General features: G+C 21.6%; 4 protein-coding genes across 4 annotated transcripts; 2 read left to right on the forward strand and 2 right to left on the reverse strand. All coding sequences in view use genetic code 6, as the record gives it.

The window, feature by feature from the left end:
* Positions 1-560: 560 nt before the first annotated feature.
* On the forward strand, positions 561-4,058 carry TTHERM_00802490 (hypothetical protein; the record flags this gene model as incomplete). The annotated part of the gene is made up of 3 exons (XM_001012396.2): positions 561-1,112; positions 1,158-1,554; positions 1,879-4,058. Exons 1-3 carry the CDS (start codon positions 693-695, stop codon positions 4,056-4,058), a joined length of 2,997 nt encoding a protein of 998 aa, XP_001012396.2. The 5' UTR covers positions 561-692.
* A 557-nt stretch (positions 4,059-4,615) lies between these two features.
* Positions 4,616-7,168, reverse strand: TTHERM_00802500 (hypothetical protein; the record flags this gene model as incomplete). Its single annotated transcript, XM_001012397.2, has 10 exons — positions 4,616-4,695; positions 4,752-4,823; positions 4,873-4,998; positions 5,051-5,353; positions 5,424-5,528; positions 5,590-5,748; positions 5,809-5,925; positions 5,975-6,119; positions 6,221-6,333; positions 6,427-7,168. 10 exons carry the CDS (start codon positions 7,166-7,168, stop codon positions 4,616-4,618), a joined length of 1,962 nt encoding a protein of 653 aa, XP_001012397.2.
* Positions 7,169-8,824: 1,656 nt separating this feature from the next.
* On the forward strand, positions 8,825-13,575 carry TTHERM_00802510 (tetratricopeptide repeat protein; the record flags this gene model as incomplete). The annotated part of the gene is made up of 21 exons (XM_001012398.2): positions 8,825-8,863; positions 8,923-8,972; positions 9,130-9,219; positions 9,291-9,380; positions 9,469-9,561; positions 9,616-9,705; positions 9,828-9,917; positions 10,138-10,227; positions 10,371-10,460; positions 10,543-10,632; positions 11,057-11,146; positions 11,275-11,364; positions 11,730-11,819; positions 11,902-11,991; positions 12,054-12,143; positions 12,193-12,282; positions 12,655-12,744; positions 12,843-12,932; positions 13,189-13,278; positions 13,330-13,404; positions 13,470-13,575. The coding sequence occupies 21 exons, from the start codon at positions 8,825-8,827 to the stop codon at positions 13,573-13,575; spliced, it is 1,803 nt and encodes a 600-aa protein (XP_001012398.2).
* Positions 13,576-14,402: 827 nt separating this feature from the next.
* On the reverse strand, positions 14,403-16,806 carry TTHERM_00802520 (transmembrane protein, putative; the record flags this gene model as incomplete). Its single annotated transcript, XM_001012399.2, has 2 exons — positions 14,403-14,479; positions 14,565-16,806. 2 exons carry the CDS (start codon positions 16,804-16,806, stop codon positions 14,403-14,405), a joined length of 2,319 nt encoding a protein of 772 aa, XP_001012399.2.
* Between the last annotated feature and the right edge of the window lie 2,219 nt (positions 16,807-19,025).

A 19,025-nucleotide genomic window follows, 5' to 3' on the forward strand; every position in this document is an offset into this window, starting at 1 on the left:
TTTATAAATAATCAAATATAAGTAAAAAAAAACATTAGCAGCAAGTTTATTTCAATTATCTACTGAATTATATTTATGTTTGTATTTAATCTTATTTTTATGTAAAATTTATTAAAAAAATTTTGCAAATTTTGTAGAAAAGTAAGAGTAATTTATTAATTCATTTTTTTTTGTCTCCTTAAAAATATATAAAATATTTTACTGCAAATATTATTTTGTGAATTAAAAATAATTATTTATAAAATATAAGAAAACGAAATTGAAAGAGTAATAATAATAAAAAATATATTGAAATTATTTAATAAATGGTTAAAGTTTTGACTGTTCAATAGTCATTTTATTTTAATTGGCACTCTCGAATAATAAATATTGTTTATATTGTTTGAATAAATCAAATGAAAATATAAAATCAAATTATTATTGGTTTTAATAATTTGAATATTTGTTTGAAAATAAATAAAACAAAAAATTAAGTATGAAATCTATCAGCCTAATGGTTGATTTCAAACAATTCTATTTTGACAATCTTTAGCATTGAAATTTATTAAATTATTATTCAAATTAATTTATTTGCAAATATCATTTAAGAAAAAAGGGATTATTAAAATTTTTTATACTTTATAGCTTATTCAAAAAATCAAACTGAAACAATAGGGATTTCCAAAATTAAGCTTAGAAACCGCTAATAAGAAATGTTGTCTCAAAGTGGATCAAACACAAAATTGCAACAAAACACCACAAACTAGCAAATAAATAGCTCTTAAAATGCCAACATGAATAATTATCACTCAAATAACTTAAATTAGAATTAATTTCAATACGCCCAAAATAATTTTCATTCACAAGATCATTTATTGTAAGGAGAACATATGTTCAATAAAAGCTAATAGTAACAAAGCTCATAAAACAATAGTAATGCTCTTGCTTAACATTTATTGGCATCGTCTTCTATATAAGTGAATAATGGTACAAACAATAAAAAGAGTAGCGTTAAAAATCAAAATCAAGGAACTACTAATTAAGCAGCTAACTACAGTAGTGGGATTGGACAGTCACAAGTGGTTGGCAGAAAAAAGAGTCAGGGGTTACTGCAAAATATAAATAATATGAATGTAAATAATCAAAATCATAATCTTAACTAAATTATTTCATATTAGGAAAGCACATCTGCATCTTCCAATATGGCAAACTAGAACAGTAAACAAAATGAGAAGAACATGTTGGTTGATATTTTGAGTATCAACTAGCAATACCAAAATTAGATTTAACAGCATTAATAGTTTATTTAATAGAAAATGAATAACAACAACAAAGCTAACAACAACTTAAATAATGAAAGTAACCAGCAGTCACCTTTAGAATGTACAAGTGGAAGTAAAAATAGGAATGAAAGTAGCGGTCATGAAGGGTCTAAGGTGTAAAATATAAAACTTAACAATCTGATTAACTAACTTACAAAGCAGTCTTAATTTAATTCTCAATTTTAAGAAGGAGGCTCTCCGTCTAAAGTATCAGATGAGGCTCCCATTTCGAACAGCAAACAGACTAAAAAATGTAAATTTAAAATTTTATACATAAATAATTTAAAATGGTTGTGATAGAGTGAGTGGTGAATCAATTAAAAAAACAGAATCAAATTTAATACAAATGATATGAATTAATTAACTAACTAACTCAATAACAAAAATCCAGAATTTGATGATATATGCAAATATAGTTAACATTTATTCATTGATTTGTAAACACATAGAACATACATACATGCATAAATCAAATAATAATCAAATCTCTTAATTTTTGAAAATAATAATTAAAAAATTAAGAAATTTAATTTATTCTTTTTATTACATTTAAAAAATTGATTAATAATAATAATAGCAAAGCAGTAGCCATAGCAAGCAGCAGGAAATTCGAAAGACAAGCAAAAGAATACCATGCATTCGTACTCTAATTCTTTGACAAATTAAAAGAATAAATCTTCCAGTTGCTCTTCTCAACAGCATTTACTGCAAACTCAATAGATTTAACAAAATATCTCGATTCCTCCTTAAAGTCCAACAGGATTAGCATAAATGATGCAAAAGTAAGAAAGTCCTGATCTTAAATTCGGAAATTAGCAATAATAACAATATAGTGCAGTTTTAGTAAGCAACTGGAATATGGCTAACACTTCTCAAACATCTAGCTAGAATGGGTTTTAGAGCGGAACATAACAAAACTCATCAAACTAGCAAGGATACCTCCAAAATTTTTAACAGTCTCAATTACAATAGACTTCCATCGCTGACCAAATTCATAAAATTATTTGCGGTAATGGCAAGTCAGTAGTATCTACTTCTAATTCTTCATAGCAACAGTAGAATTAATAGCTTAATTAACAGCAAAACAGCTATAATAATATGAAGCAAAATGATTACTACGAAGTTATGACTAAAGTCGATAAAGACAAAAATAAAAAAGGTAGAAATGGATACCAACAAAACAATTAAGCTAGTAGTCCTTAATCACAAGCAAGTGCAACAGCAGCAACAGGTTCTACTATTCTATAAAACAGTAATCACACAAGCAGTATTAACTTTTAGCAAAACAGCGCAAACACTAACTAAAACCACTATGTGAACGCATCTTCTACTAACACAAACCAAATGTATAATAACGTAAATTTAATGAATAGCAACAATGTAAATTAGGGAGGAGCATTTAACAATATAAGCTCTCTAAACAACACAAATAAAATATCATCTATTTAAAAGAAGACTGAAAAAAATAAATCTAAAAAATAATTAACAATAAATACAGCTGAAGTTCATCAAACATATAATTTCCCTCAAAATATGTAAATTCCACATACAACAACCACAACTACAAATAAAAACTAATTATATGCAACAAATGATGAAAATGTCAATCAGATGTAACTTCAGTAACAATTATAAAAGTAAATTCTTTAGCACTCCTCAACCAATGCTGCCTACAATTAATATTTACAATCTTCTTAAGTTTAGCATGACCTCTTGCACAATTCAAAAAGTAATGTAAACCTTCAATCACAGTAACTCTACCTCTAGTAAGGTTAAATTTCTTAGATTTTAAGCTAGCAGCAGCTTTCTCATTAATAATCTTAGTCTCAGCAATCAAATTTGTAGTAATCATCTAACTTGTCATCTTGCAACAGACCTAAAACTGCTAAAAATAGTGCATCATCTTCCTCAAATAAATAAAATTTTATTATAAATTCATCTAAATCAAAATAGCAATCAAATGCAACATCTTCTGCATCTTCATCTATAATGAAATAACTTTCACCAAAATACCAATAACAGCTTATGAAATATGAAGGTATGACTAATGTCCTTCAACAACAATAAGATTAAATTCTAAAAGAAAACTTCTTAAATTAAATAACAGCTAAGTAAAATGAAATAAATGGTATTGAAATCAATCACTAAGAGCCTTTCTTTTTATCTCCTAAACACCCTAAATCTCAACCCCAAAGTACAAAAAATCAGTAAAAATAAACTCACTTTGAATTCCCATTGAACTAATAGAATCAACAAGTGTAGAACTAATAGCAAGTAAATAACTTTTAATCTACTAATTAGCATGATTTGGTAAACTTAAGTCAAACCCTTAACTAATAGAAACAATAATAAAAGTAAAAAAATCTATAAATAAATTAAATACTATTGTAATAGCAATAATAAATCCTTCAAAATTAACAGTAACAATAGTAATAATAATAAATGCATTAGTCTTCGACAATTTCAAATTCTTAGTCATAAAACTCATAAATGCTTACAAATAAAAAATTTTCTTCACGTGAAACTTAAGACTTAAAATCAAATTCTCAGTTAAAATAAAGTAGCACAAGAGATACTTCGATCTAAAAATTATAAAGATCCGATCTAATAAAGATAGTGTAAAGAACATCATAAATTTTAAATTCATATTCTAAATAGAAAGAGTTTTGGATCCAAGAAAAAAGAATGCTCCTAAATGAAGTAAATTAATTAAGAGCAAGATTATAATTCTATGAAGACAATACTAATCTATAGTGAAAAAATTAATCTATTAAAATTTGATTCAAAATAAAAAGATTTAATTTTTTTTCATAAGTAAGTACCAAAAATAATATTAAAAGAAAAACTCGAAAAAAAATGTCGCTTTTCCTTAATATATTTACTTGAAAAAATAATTATTATAATTTATTATTATCAGAAATTATTTTAACATTTTTTTGTATATTTTATTTATAATTAAAAACATATTTTTATATCATATTTTAAAAATTTTCTTAATTCATCTTAATTTAAATTTACATTTAAATAATTCATTCATTTAAATATAATACATATATACATAGTTGTTTTTACTCTAAATATATTCTTCTCAATCAGTAAAAATTTCAAACTCATCAAAAATTAAAATAAATATTTTATAGTAAATTTGATAATTATATGACTAACACTTAGCATACTTATTATATATGTATTGATTATAATATATTTTTTACACTGTTTTTTATATTATTTTAACTATTTTTTATCAAATTAAATTTTTAAAATTAAATATTTACAAGACCTTTTTTAATCAAAATGAAGCACAAAGTTAATTTTCACTTTTTAGAATTATTACCCAGTACATTAAGCTTACCAGAGTTCATTCCTCCAGTTCCTCTTTTAGATTCATTACTTCCTATTAATATAAATTATTTACACTGTTAAATACTATGTTAACAAATATCTAATTACCTCTCCTTGAACCAGCCATAGAAATAAAACCTATTTTGGATTATCTTGAGCTTTGCTGCATTAATTATTGATCTACATAAAAATATTGTTAAATGATTGAATTCTTAAATCAATAAAATACCATTGACTAACTTGTAGGTTTATTTCAATTGATTAGAAAGGCTTTTAATTTCACTCTCTAATCTGTAAATATTTCTTTCGTCAAGCTAAATTTAATTCTTGCACTCTTTTATAATTTCCTTTAGTTCTAATTTGTATTAAATACAATTAGTTGGATTTATTGATTGATTTAAATTTACTTAAATTTTCTTCATTTGCTTCTTAGCTTTTTTCTTAGAAAATCCTTGATTACTCTTAGGATTACTTAGCTTATTCTTGTGATTTGTAGAGTAGCTACTTTTAAGTATTTAGTTTATCATTTAGATCTTTTACTTGCAGTTCTAGTTCTGTTTTTTGTTCTTCTTTTTTCTTTAGATTACTTTCTAACTCTTTTACTTTATTGTCCTACTTACTAATGGTGTCTTTTAAATTATCTTTCGTACTTTGTGATTAATATTGATTAGAAAGCTAATTTTATAGTTCTTCTACTTACACTTGAGAATCTAATTAATTTGAAAATTGTTATTAGCATTATCGCCTATTAAAATGTGTAATTAATAAAAAAATAAATACTTCTTAATTTGTTTTCTAAGTCTTACAGTTTTGCAAATTGGTCTTCGTTTATTTATTTTAATGACTTTAGATCAGCTTCTTTTTAGTTTACACTACTTTTCAATTCTTTAATTATATATTTATTTTTATCTTAAAAAGAGGAAAATAATTTGAATGAATTAATTACTATTAATTTCTTCAACATATTTATTTTCTTAAATTAAATAGCTGTATTTTTATTCTTCTATTTACTTTTAAAGGTTCTAGTAGTTCTATTATACTTCTTCATGTTATAATACATCATTATTCAGTCTGTCTATTTATTCTTGCAAATCATTAATTCTCTCTAATTAAAATAGTAAGATTAAGTTAATCATAGTTGACCAAATAAAATTATACACATTACCATCGCTTTAAGAGTTTATATGATCGATTTCTTATTTTAATCTTATATTTTCATCCTTAAGAAATTCACACTGTTCTAATATTTATTAATCTTTTAGAATATCCTGAGGTTTCTTAACTTAGTTAGAAAAATATTATTAAATAAATTAGATTTAGCGCAAATTTACTTTAGTTTAGTTCGCCTGCCAATTTAAGTATCGAACTGACCTTTTCAAGTTCATTTGAAAGTTCGAAAACACATTGCTGAGATTTAGCAAATTTATCTGATATTTCAACTTAATTTGCTTGAAAATCTTAAATTTTACTCTTTAGCTAATAAAATTAAATAATAAATTATATTAAATATAAAATGTATTTAGTACTATTTTAGTTAGATATCAGTTAAGCAATTAAAAAATTAAAAAAATAAATACATGAGCAATTTCTTAATCCTTGTCATTTATTATTTACTTAATTTATCCATCTCTATAACTTTCAATTAATTCATTCATTTCTTGTTGTATTTCTTCCTCCAATTCACCTTATTCTTTTAACAAATAAAATTTAATTTAATCAGTAAAAATATAATACTAATTTATATTCACACAATTATTTGATTTATTTATTAATTAATAATTACCTTCATAAGAAAGCTTATTTTATTACATCAAAGGATCTATATTTGATTAATTTTCCATTAGGTTTACCAATTTAAATAATACTAAAGACGATTCTTTTAAACTCTCAATATAGTTTTCTATTTTAAGTGCCAATTCCTTCCTATTTTAGTCGCTTTCATCTTTTTTTAGTTTGACTTCATCCTTGGAAAGTATAATTACTTACTGTTTTAGCTTTTACAAGTTTAATTCTAATATATCAGTAGAAGTCTACTAGCTTATTTGCTTAAGTAAACTCTGCAAAGATCGGATTTGCTTGCTGGGTTGTAAACAATCTTGTTCAAACTTTTAAATTGCAAATCCCAAATTGTATTTGGGAGAGTCTAATTTTTGTTGAATTAGAGACAATCCTTTTAAAATAGATTCCATCTTAGTTTTTGATTCTGAAATGATAGTGTTTTGAAATTCATATTTTGAGTTTTTGCTCCTCACAGCAATATCTGTTTTGAGTATAATCTATTATAGAGAATAAAACTATAAAGACTCCATAGATGATTATTGCATTTAGCTCACACAAATTGGACAAAATGGTTGGAAATTTTTATCTAAATATTCTAACTTTTAATGGTCTTTTCCTCTCTTGCATTGAGGAAATGTAATTTATTCGGTATTATTAAAACAAAACTAACTTTAATTAAATAAGGTAGTGCTACCTGTTTCACTCTCGTTACCCCTGTAAGGAGAACCAATAAAATTAGGAATCATTTCTTATCTTGAAAGAATCAAAAATATGGCTAAAATAAGGTTTGTATTTATTTGCCTTGTATCTTTAATTTAATTTAAAGTTTGGTGTTAATTAATTATTTCTTTGTATTCGTTAAAAGTTATATTCTATCAGTCAAACTATAAATTAATAATTGTTAGTAATTGAAAGAGATAACAAAATAACATAGTAAACAAAGGCTTTGAATTACAGAGTGTTCTCTATATTTTTCTAATCATTCAATTTTTATTGATTACTTGATTATCATTAATTATTCAATTTAATCTTTAAATAAATTTACTTGAATTTAGAGATAAAATAATAAATAATAAATTACTCTATAAATAAATTAGTGGTCATATTTAATTTATATAAATAATAATAAACCGTTTTGCACAAGATTCAAATTATTAAAAGTGTGTAAATTGTGTTACTTTATCAATAAAAACTCCGAATTAATAACTATAAATTACTTATTTTGAAGTATTACATTCAATAATTCTGATACATTTGCAAAGCCTAATTTATTGTAAGTATTTGATTAAATTTACTTTGAAATGTATGTATTAATTTATATTAAATAACCAATTTCTTATTTTATTTTTTAAAATGGTTGTATTTACAAAAAACATGCATGGTTTATTCTAATATAACTCGCTTTATGCTTTTTATTCTCAAAAAATTAACAGCTTTTTACTATTAAAGTATTCATAATGCATGAATGAAATTCTTTCAACTGAATAACCTTTTTTAATTATTTCCTTTAAGAATTTTAGAAAGAAAAGATTACACCAATACTGAAATATTATGATGATCAATTGATACTCGCTTTACCATATAAATTATAAATTAATTTAAAAAGATAAATTTATACATATTTACCCTAAATATTAAATTCTCTAGATTATTTTATTTTATCTTTAATTATTTTTTAGTTAAAAAAATTATGTCAACTCTATTACTTTTCCTATAAATATTACGAATTAATTATTACTTTTTATTATCAAAATTACATTAATTCTGATAAATTTTTTATTTCCTTTTTATTTGTTTAATGATTTTTTAAAATTTACTTTACTCATAAAATAGCTTAGAAATTTACAAAATGTTACATTAATAAAAATAATATTTTTATTTCACTAAAAATCCAAATTTATTTGCAATTAATAAAATTTTTTGCAACCAATTGTTAAATAAATATGTACTAGCATTGCGGAGAGGGGTAAATAGAAGGGAATGCATTTTTTTAACCTTTTAAAATATTTAACTTTTTTTCATTTCTTCTAATTTCCTCCAAAAGTAATTTTTTTTGCAATCAAATTTCTTTTAAAAAATTTAAAGTGCTCTGAAATTTATTCCTCTTTAAATTTTATTTTTTGTTTAAATTTTACTCAAACTTAAAAAAAATCTTTAGATCAAAATAAAAAAATATGTTTAACTACCACACAAATGGAAGTTTATAGGGTTTCATTCTATTTCCTGCTCTTTATTTTAATATATTTTATTTTTTGAAATACTATTTTTCTAATATATTTATTGCTTGTAAAAATTCAAAAAACATCAAACCTCCTCATAAATAAAAATCAATAAATAGATATTTAATATTAAAAAGTTGATTAAATAAAAAAGTTAAAACCAAAAAATTTAAAAATAAAAAAATGTCGTAATAGAATAACATTTTTTATAATTTAGAAGATGTATTTATTTATTATATTTTATTATCTTAACAGCTTAAATCTTTTTTAATTTATAAAAGTTTGTCAAGTCTGACTTGTAGGCACACACTCATCTTGACTTATAATTCTTGTAAAACCATCTATTCATTTATTAATTTATTTAATTAATTTTTAATTAAATCTATATTTTGATAAAATGTTCAGATTTTATTAAATGCTTAATAAAATAAACTTATTATTTTTTATTTTGTTCTTGAAAAATAAATTAACAACTTTTTTAAAAAAAGGAATTTTGAAGTTGAAGAAAGATTTCTAATTTAATTGAATTCTTCTTTAAAAAATTGCTCATAAATTTAAAGTTTAAAATTAAATCTAGAGTAAAATTTTATTTAACTCGTAAATTGAATGAATAAGTAAACTAAAATTCAACAATTTCTATATAAAAAAGATATGAAGATATTACTGATAATAACTTAGAGTAAATTTTAAATGACTTGCCTGAATACAAAGAATTAACTAGCCTTTCTTTAAATTTGAAGTAAAAAAAATTAATTTCTAAAAAATATATTTCTTCATTTTTAAAAACTCAAAATAAATTTAATTATGAATATAATTTTTTTTAATAGTGAAAATCCATCTCTTAAATAATAAGGAGCAAAAACTGTTAAGTAGTTTTTAAAAAAGTGCTTAAATGTTACAGAACTCAAGCTTTTACTATCGTAATAATTAAAGTATTCTAATCTATTTTTACTTAATTATAATAAAAATTTTAGCAGCTGCAAACTTTAGAACGAGGGAATATTAGAAATAACAGAAGCTATTATGGAAATGAAAAATATTGAAAAATTAGAACTTGATTTTGCGTAATTAATTAATTAATTAAAATTTTATCTTTATCTCTATCTTTTCTGTTTTGAAGTCAATTAAATTATTTTTTTAAATAATTAAATAATTTTTGTAATTTAAATATTTATATTTAAAAAAGATACAGTAATATTGATGATAATACTGCTATTGCGCTTAGTAATACTATTAAAATTCATAAAAACCTATCTAGCCTAATACTCGAATTGAGGTAAAATATTCATTAAAATTTAATTCAGATATTTTAAAAATAATAATTTAAATTTACTAAAAATATATAAAACTGTCTTTGAGCAAATTTAGTAAAATATTTAAATTGAAAGAAATCGCAAATAAATTTAAATAAAAATTTATTTTTCAAGAATTTTTAATTTTTTAAAATAAAAATTACTCAATAATTTTTATATAATTAATAAATTTAATATTAAAAGTGGAAATCATCTTAAATATGAAGGAGCGTTTGCATTAAGCTAGATAATTTCTAATTGTACTAACCTAACAAAATTGTAAATTTCTTTAGGGTAAATTCAATATTTATTAAACAAATAAGAAATTTAAGTTAACTTTACTTGTTATTTAATTTTTTAATTTATTCAATCAATATTTTAGAAAAAAATAGTTTACAACCTATATTTGTATCTTTAAATAAATTATATTTTAAAAGTGGTAACTAAATTTGTGATGATGGAGCCTCTATTTTAGCACAAGAACTTAGTAATCTCACTGAAATAACATCCCTTGAATTCTATTTATGGTAAAATATAATATTATTTTAGATACTCATAAAGCAATTATAAAATATAAAAAAATAAATTTATAAAAACTTTTAATAATAGGTAAAACCCAATTTCTGACAAAGGTGTATGTTCTATTGCTGAAGGGATAGGAAAATGCAAAAAACTCATAAATTTATCGCTAAGTTTACAGTAAATATCATTTTTATTTATATTTTTCATGATCAAGGTTTAAAAAAGCATATGTTTTGTTGGCTTTTTACTAATAAATTTTAGTTTTTGATTTATTTTTATTAAGCTAAATAGTTTTTAAATAAAGTCATGGGCTTAATCAAGCCTATTATATAAAAATATATTTTCAAAGATATTTACAATTAATTAAAATTAAAATCTTTATTTTTTTGATATATATATTTTTATAATTAGTTAATTGATTTACTTAATCATAATTTTATTAATTTCTCCCTTACTTTATCATATATTAATCAATAATATAATTAAATTATTTTATTTTTTTACTCTTTTATTTATTTGAATTAACTAATTCGTTTAAGAAACAAGAAATTAAGAAAAATTAATTCATACCTAAATTTTTATATTCATTTATAAATATTAGAAAAAACAAAATAAGTGATATAGGAGCCTCTAGTATAGGATAAATATTGAACTAATTTACAGAATTAACAGTTTTGTATTTGTACTTATGGTAAATAGATATTTTAATTCTTTAATTTTTTTATTATTTAAAAAAAACATTATTTGAAAAAACAAATTAATTAAAAATTAATTATTTTATTTATTAATTTTTGCTTAATTTTAATTTTTAAAATAAAGGGAGTGCTAAATTGGTAATTAAGGAGCTGTTTCAATAGGAGAAGGATTAAAGAGTTGCAAAAATTTAACATTATTAGAACTCAGCTTATCGTAATATTATTTTGTAATTTTTGATAATCTGTAGTCAAATCAAAAAATTCTGAGGGTCTTTATTATTTTAAAAAATGAGTTTCTATCTATTTGTTATTAAAAATTTAAATTTGATTAAACTATTTTTTCTTTTATTTAATTCTTGCTTTCTAAAAAATAATAATAAGAATTATTTTTATTTTTAGCTAACTTAATTTAAATTTACTTACATAAATAAATATTTTACAAATTAACAGTGCAGAATTTTTTTTTAGATTGATAATACTTATTACTATTCAATAAATTGATAAAAATTAAAAAATAATAGAATTGAAAATAAAATTTGTAGTATTTTAAAAATAAAATTTTGTTATTAATTTAAAAAGTAAAAATTAAATTGGGGATATAGGTGCTATTAGTATTGGAGAAGGATTGAGCAGTTGTACATAAGTTACCAATTTACTTTTGTATTTATGGTAATTTATTAAAGTTTATATAAAAAAATATCTTTTTAATTATTTAAAAATTACAAATAAATTGAATAATTTTTAAAAATAGGGATAACAAAATCAGTGATGAAGGAGTGTAAGCTGTTGCGATGGGATTAAGCAATCTTAAAAACCTAAACGATTTATAATTTGAGTTAGAGTAAAATAATTTTTCAAGCTATTTTTAAAAAAATATTTTTGTTATTCAATATAATCTAATAGGAAAAATGAAATAAGCGATTTAGGAGCATTAAGTATAGGAAAAGGATTTAGTAAATGCACATAGCTTTAAAAATTGCAGTTTTATATTTGGTAAAATCTAAATTATGATTTATTTTAATAATTAAATTTATTTTTAAAGGACAAATAAAATCGGAGATGAAGGAGCTTGTGCACTTGCTGAAGGAATAAGCGAATGTTAAAATCTCATTAATTTAGATATTAGCTTTGTGTAAGTTTTATCTCTTAAATTGAGAATAATTAATTATACTTAAAAAATATTAAATTAATCATTACCTACTGACCATCTATTTTCTAAGTTAAGATAAAAATTCAATTAATTGTGATAAATTTTAAAAATAATCTTTTCTCATTTACCTTAACATACCTTAATTTAGAAAAAACTAATAATGATATTTTTAAAATTGAAAATGATAAACTGTAAGTTCTTATTAATTCACCTCAAATTATATTAACCCCCAAAATTAAGAAAAATTTTTAAGGTTGTTTATTTATTTTGAAAATAGATGGTAATTATAATTTTTATAAGAATACTTTTAAGGTTTAAAAAATAACTCATATCTTAATTTTTAATTTCAAAAAGTAAAAACTAAATAGGTAATAAAGGAGCATCATGTTTGATTGAAAAGTTAAGTTAATGTACACAACTAACAAACTTAACAATATATTTAGAGTACAAATTACTTCTTATAATTTCATTATTTTAGTTTTTAATATAAATATTTATAAATATTTTTAGTCACTCACTAATTTAAATTTTATTTATGAAAGGGAGAATTTAATTGAAGATCAAGGAGCGCTTGGAATTAGCAAATAGTTAGAAAATTTCAAAAATCTTAAAGAGCTTGAGCTTAACTTAAGGTAAAAAATACATTTACTTATTCAGTATGATAGTTAAATTTTACCCAAATTAAAAAATATAGATACTTAAACTATTTTTTATGAATTCTCTTAAAAACTAATTTTAATAATTTTAATCTCTGTTTTTTAATTAATTTTAAAACTCAATATTACAATTTTAGCAAGATATATTATTTAAAGTATTAAGATAAAGCAAATAACTTATTTTCATTTAGTTTTTATATTAAAGTCAATATTTTTTTTTTAATAAAAATAGGGACAATTAAATTTCTGAATAAGGATATTTAAGTTTAGGAAAATCCCTAAGTAAAATAGCTAAACTTATTACTCTGGTATTGCTTTTTAGGTAAAACTTTAAAAATATATGAAAGTCTTTAAATATTGAAAATAAAAATAGCAAAGATGAAAAATATCTGAAATCTTCTGAAATAGTCAATTGTAAGAATATTAAGATTTTAGATTTAGATCTCAGGTACATGTTTTAATTAAACTAAATAAATTAATTAATAGATTTTTATCATAAAAATTTTCTTGTAGCTGGCTAATTTAGGAAGATAAAATATATCACAAAAGAAAGGCTTTAAAAATTAAGCGATTGGTCAAGCTAAAAATTAAAGGTTTTATTGATTTCGGTGATGTTTGACTTCTCCACACTAAAATAAATAATTTATTTACTGAAAAAAATAAAAATTAGTTAATCTAATTTATTCAGCTTTATTGATAAATATATTGTAAAATTTTATAGACATTTTATCTTAATTGAGACTTTAATTTCTTTTTTAATAATTTCTTTAAGTTTTAGATTTTTTATAAATAAAATAATTATTTAATTTAATTATTTTTTTGCCAAAAAAAGTTCAATTTACAAAGCAATACAAACATATATATATTTTCATACATGCACTACATTAAATTTATAAATTAATTTTATTTAAAATTGTTTTATTTTGAAATAAAGTGAATGGTTTAGTCATTTTTATTTAATAGATCTATCATCATTAATACATACATTTTCATCTGAAAAATAATCGTCACTTTTTGAATTAATAAACGATGACAAATTTTGATTTTTGATTGTGTCTTTAACTACTTTTCTAAACCTTTAAAAATTTATTTCAAGATTTTTAGTATAAATTTAAAGTTTTGCAGATGGAAACCTACTGAGGAATCTCTATGAGCAATTATATTTTTACATCTTTTGTACTGAAGTATAAAATACTGATATTATTATTTTATGAATAATATATATGTAGAAAATAAATTAGCATGCCAATACCAAGTAATAAAATACTTCTGAAATTATTTTACCCATTTAATACTAATCATATTAGTTTCCTATATTGAATTCTAACTAAAGACATATAGATGATAAAAAGTATAAGATAGACAAACTGATAGAGGTGATTTCTACTTTATTCATGAATACTTGTTAGAAAGGCTTGTAGTATATAATTAAAGTAGAATATAAACTCAACACTCCACAGTATACTAAACAGCACATTACAATATGAGTTTTTCCAAAAGAAACCAAGGCTGATAATAAGGTACTTAATAATAATTTTATAAACTACCAATAGAAATACTATCTTTTGTATTCATCATACATAAATCCAAACGATAAAATTATCTTACTTTTTTCTAGCTGCTTCCTGTTTTGGAAAATATATCCAAAAAATATAAGAGGTATAGCAAATACGTAAATAACCAGAGCTGGAATACTAACAGCATACATTAAGCTTCTCCACGACTAATCATTGCAATTTATTGTAGTGTCAATCATTAGATAGCTATCTCTAGAAGTGAGTTGAATACATGTGATCGATTCAATTGAATATTAAATAATGGAGGGTTAAAAAACGAAAATTATGCTATATAAAAAGCTGCTTATCAGTAAAAAATAATAATTCTTTTTTCTTATCTAACTGTAAATTGTAACTAATAATAAAATGAAAGTGTTTAAGATAAGTGGACAGAAAACTGATATCAAAAGCTTGATAAATCCTAAACTTTCACTATTTGGAAAGTATTCTTTAAGAAAACAATCATATGAAACACCATCTGAACTTTGTAAAGGATTGAAAAAATTATATATGCTGCTATGAATAGAAGAATCATACTAATTGAAATCTACGAAGTAATAGGTCAAAAGATACATTTAGAAATTAAAAAGAAGTATTTTCATGTAGACTGAAGCTTATTTTTATCTTACAAAGCTATATCCTATGTAGATTTTTTTCATATAAAAAGAAAGATATTTTCGGTAAATCTATGCTCTCATTCTTTTAAAACTACTTATAATAGTGAAAAAGAACATGAAAAGAGCTAAACAATCAGATAAATAAATATAAAGATTGTTATTTTTAACAGAGCTACATTTAACACACTTGAAGTAGCCTTATTATCCATATGATTCCCCTTCCCAAAACTCTCCTTTAATATCGCATGTTAAACACTAAGCTCCTATGTAACCTTCAGAACACAATTAATTTCCATATCCTGTTCTGCTATCTCCATTACAACTTTTCTAATTTAATTAACAAGAGTATGTATCATTAAATTAAGAATTTTAAGGTCTCCAGAAGTTTTATTTTAGGTAGGAAACATCAGCGTAGCACTTATCAAATGTTTGTTTATCACATACTTAGCAATTGCTATTGGTTTAATCATTATAAGTACCCGAATCACAATATTTGCATTACATTTCATTTTACCTCATATTAAATATTTACTCCATTCCTTTTTCGCATTTTGAATTAGGATGAAAACAAACCCTTCTTGAATTTGATGTGTGATCATATAAGAAATAAAATAAATCAATGAATCCATAAGATGTTTTGCAGTCATATTAAAGAGAATAGCTAGTTAACAAGTAAGGGTAATTTGCGTCAGGTAAATCATTATTCATAAAGTATTATTTAGTGTCATTCTTCAAATAGTTATAAAGGTTTCCAATAGATTAATTTTCATCAAATTCTCTAACAACACATTTTTACTTAAAATTTTTTTCAGCACATTCATACTCTACTCTGAATCTTATTACATATAATAGATTTTTGTATACTGAAGCATTATGTATTTCAACATGAAAGTCTGCATAGGATATTTAATCTTCCATTTTTTTTTAGTGATATTCTGTATTAACTAATTCTGCATTTAATTCATAAATTGAATCAAATTCAAATAAATTACAATTATACATCATCCTATCATCTGGCTAAGATGTACATATAAAATACTACTAGGAAGAAACAGTAGCAGAGTTATTAAAATACTTAATTTTATCATAATCTATTTATTGATATGCTTTATTCCCTAAAAAAGCTCCTCCACCAATTTTACTTTTACAATTTGATATTTTTATCTCATCTGTAATGCTTAAGGTACCAGTGTAAAGAGCTCCGCCAAACATATCACTTTAGCAAGAATCAAATGTTGTATTAGTAAATTGAAGAATACCAAATCCCCAATTTTTGATGCAACCACCAGAGTCTAAACTTTTCATATGACTAAACTGAGAGTTTTTAATGACTGTTTGATGAGTCATATCATTATTTATTAGAAGAAACCTTACATTTAAATTGTTAAAATTAGCAATTATATTTTCTATCTCAATAGAGCAATTATAATTGAACATATTCTTAACGTCATTACTCTAAAATTTCAAAAAATTCGAATACTTCTAATTTTAATAAGTTTTTTCTTATCCTTAATTTTTTTAAATCATACCAAAATTGCAATCTTTCATAATAAATTTCGAAACTTTTAATAGATCATAAAAATTATCATTTAAACTACTTATTGTCTTAATATCTACTGTCAAATCACTTACACTAAAAGCAGTAACTTCAGAAATTTTGCCAAACCCATAGCTCATATTACTATTTTTTATGAACCCACTTTAAATTGCTAAATTTTTGACACTACTAACATTAATTATACGTCCGTATGCTGATAAGTTATCAAATTAAAGCTAATATATAACTAAAGAGTCAAGTAAATTTAATGTTAAGAAATCTTTTGCTCCATCAAATAAAGTTAATGTTTTAATATCAATTAACACATTTCGTAGAATTATTTTTTCAAAGTTGATACTCAAAAATGGACTAAATTAAATTTAATCTACAATAGTAGTATTTTCTAGTGTAAAGGAAATATTAGCATTAGGAGGTCCATTTATTTAAAAAAAAAACTCAGTTTTTTTATATTAAATTCCTTATTCATTAAGCATTTAAATAATTAATTCTGTAGAATTACTTTAGCATAGCAAAAAGCTTACTAAATTTGTGAGAAAAAGAACTAATGTTTTTTTCATTATTTTTAATTACATATTTTTTGATTTAATATTGAATTATCTAAATTGATCTAATCTCATAAAATATCTTAAATTAAATAGACAAAATAAATCAATAGTCAGTCGAATCAATTTTTTTCCACCCATTTGATATAAGATACTTCTAATAATTATTATCAATACTGTAATTTTTTAGTATCACTCAAATTTACATAAACCATTTATGTGCTTAGCAATTATATGGTTGAAAAAATAAAAGCTTTAATTGACGTTAATCCTAGGTTGGTATTATTATACAGGATTTATGTTAAATATAAATAAAATGTTTTTTTTTCAGATATTTTTTTTAACCTAATTAAGAATAATTTCTCTAAAATTATTTATTAATTCATAAATTTACTTTTCTTGCAATTCAAACAATATAATTATATAAATAAAAATATGGAAAAATGTAAATGCATTCACTCAGAAATTAATTTTGAATGAAATGTAAGATGAAAATTTGTCTTTTTTTATATATATTTTGTTATATATTTTTCTTATTTTGAAATAATCCTTTCTCAAATTTAATCAAATAAATTGCAATTATTTTCCTTAAGTTAAATGCATCATTCAATTTTTATTATGTATTGTCCATTCAAATGTTTTCTCATTAAATATATTCATATAAGATTGTATCTATCTCTTTTTATCCACACAATATTAAAATTTTATGATAACAATTCTACTTTTATAAATCAAATAAATTTCAATTAGATTAAGCTTGAAAAGCATACGTTTACAACAAAAAAATTATAAAAGTAAATAAGAAAAGAATTAATTAATATATCTATATTTGAATAGTTAATAATAGATTTATATTATTCTAACTAAGAAATATTGAAATATAATTGGTTGACAGATAGATAGATAAAGTATATATTTCAAAATACTTTTATTGACTAAATTTTAATAGGTATTTACCCTTTTATTATTAATCAAATATTTAAAATAATTAAGACTTTTTAGTTAGAATAAAATTATATATTATAAAATTACAGATAGATACTGCTTTAATTTCCGTGATAATTCATCTATCTCTTTTTAAAATTAAATTATAAAATTAATTTTATTCTGGTTATTGCTCTTTTTTTATTTGAGCTATCATTGCATTGTATTTTATGCTTTTAAATATTTTTTTAATAAATCAAATTATTTTATTAATTCATTTTTATAATTATCTTTATCATTAATACAACCATTTTTATAGTAGAAAAAATTCTAAATTGAATAACAAAGAAGCTACAAATTAATTACGATTTTTAATGGTATTTAAAGAAATCTGGTTAAATTCCTAATATAAGATAAGTTTTATTATAGAAATATTATTAATTTTTATATTTTAATTACTGAATTTATATAAAGAGATGTTCTTTTTAAAGGGTTCTAAAATATACTAAAAATTAAATCCATAGAGATATAACTTTTAATTTTATTAAGGTTAAATAAACATTCACTTAAGCTTCTTATTGTTTTGTTTAATATCAACCATCATATTTTTTACATTCAATTTTAAATTAAGTAAAAATTTCCCATTAAAAAAAAACTATTTACTACATAGCTACTTACTTAAAATTGTTATATTTTATTCAATAGTATCTTATATATTTCCTTATGTTGTTAATACTTTTAATTTTTTTTACATTCATATTTTAATAAATTTTACTTAACAAATTAACCTAATGATCATTATCCAATTCACTCAGTATAAAAAAATAAATACTTTAATTTAATAAATTAATTAAATTATCTGAAATTTAAAT

The sequence above is a fragment of the Tetrahymena thermophila genome (assembly GCF_000189635.1).
Source record: "Tetrahymena thermophila SB210 genomic scaffold scf_8254712, whole genome shotgun sequence".
Taxonomy (NCBI): Eukaryota; Ciliophora; class Oligohymenophorea; order Hymenostomatida; family Tetrahymenidae; genus Tetrahymena; species Tetrahymena thermophila.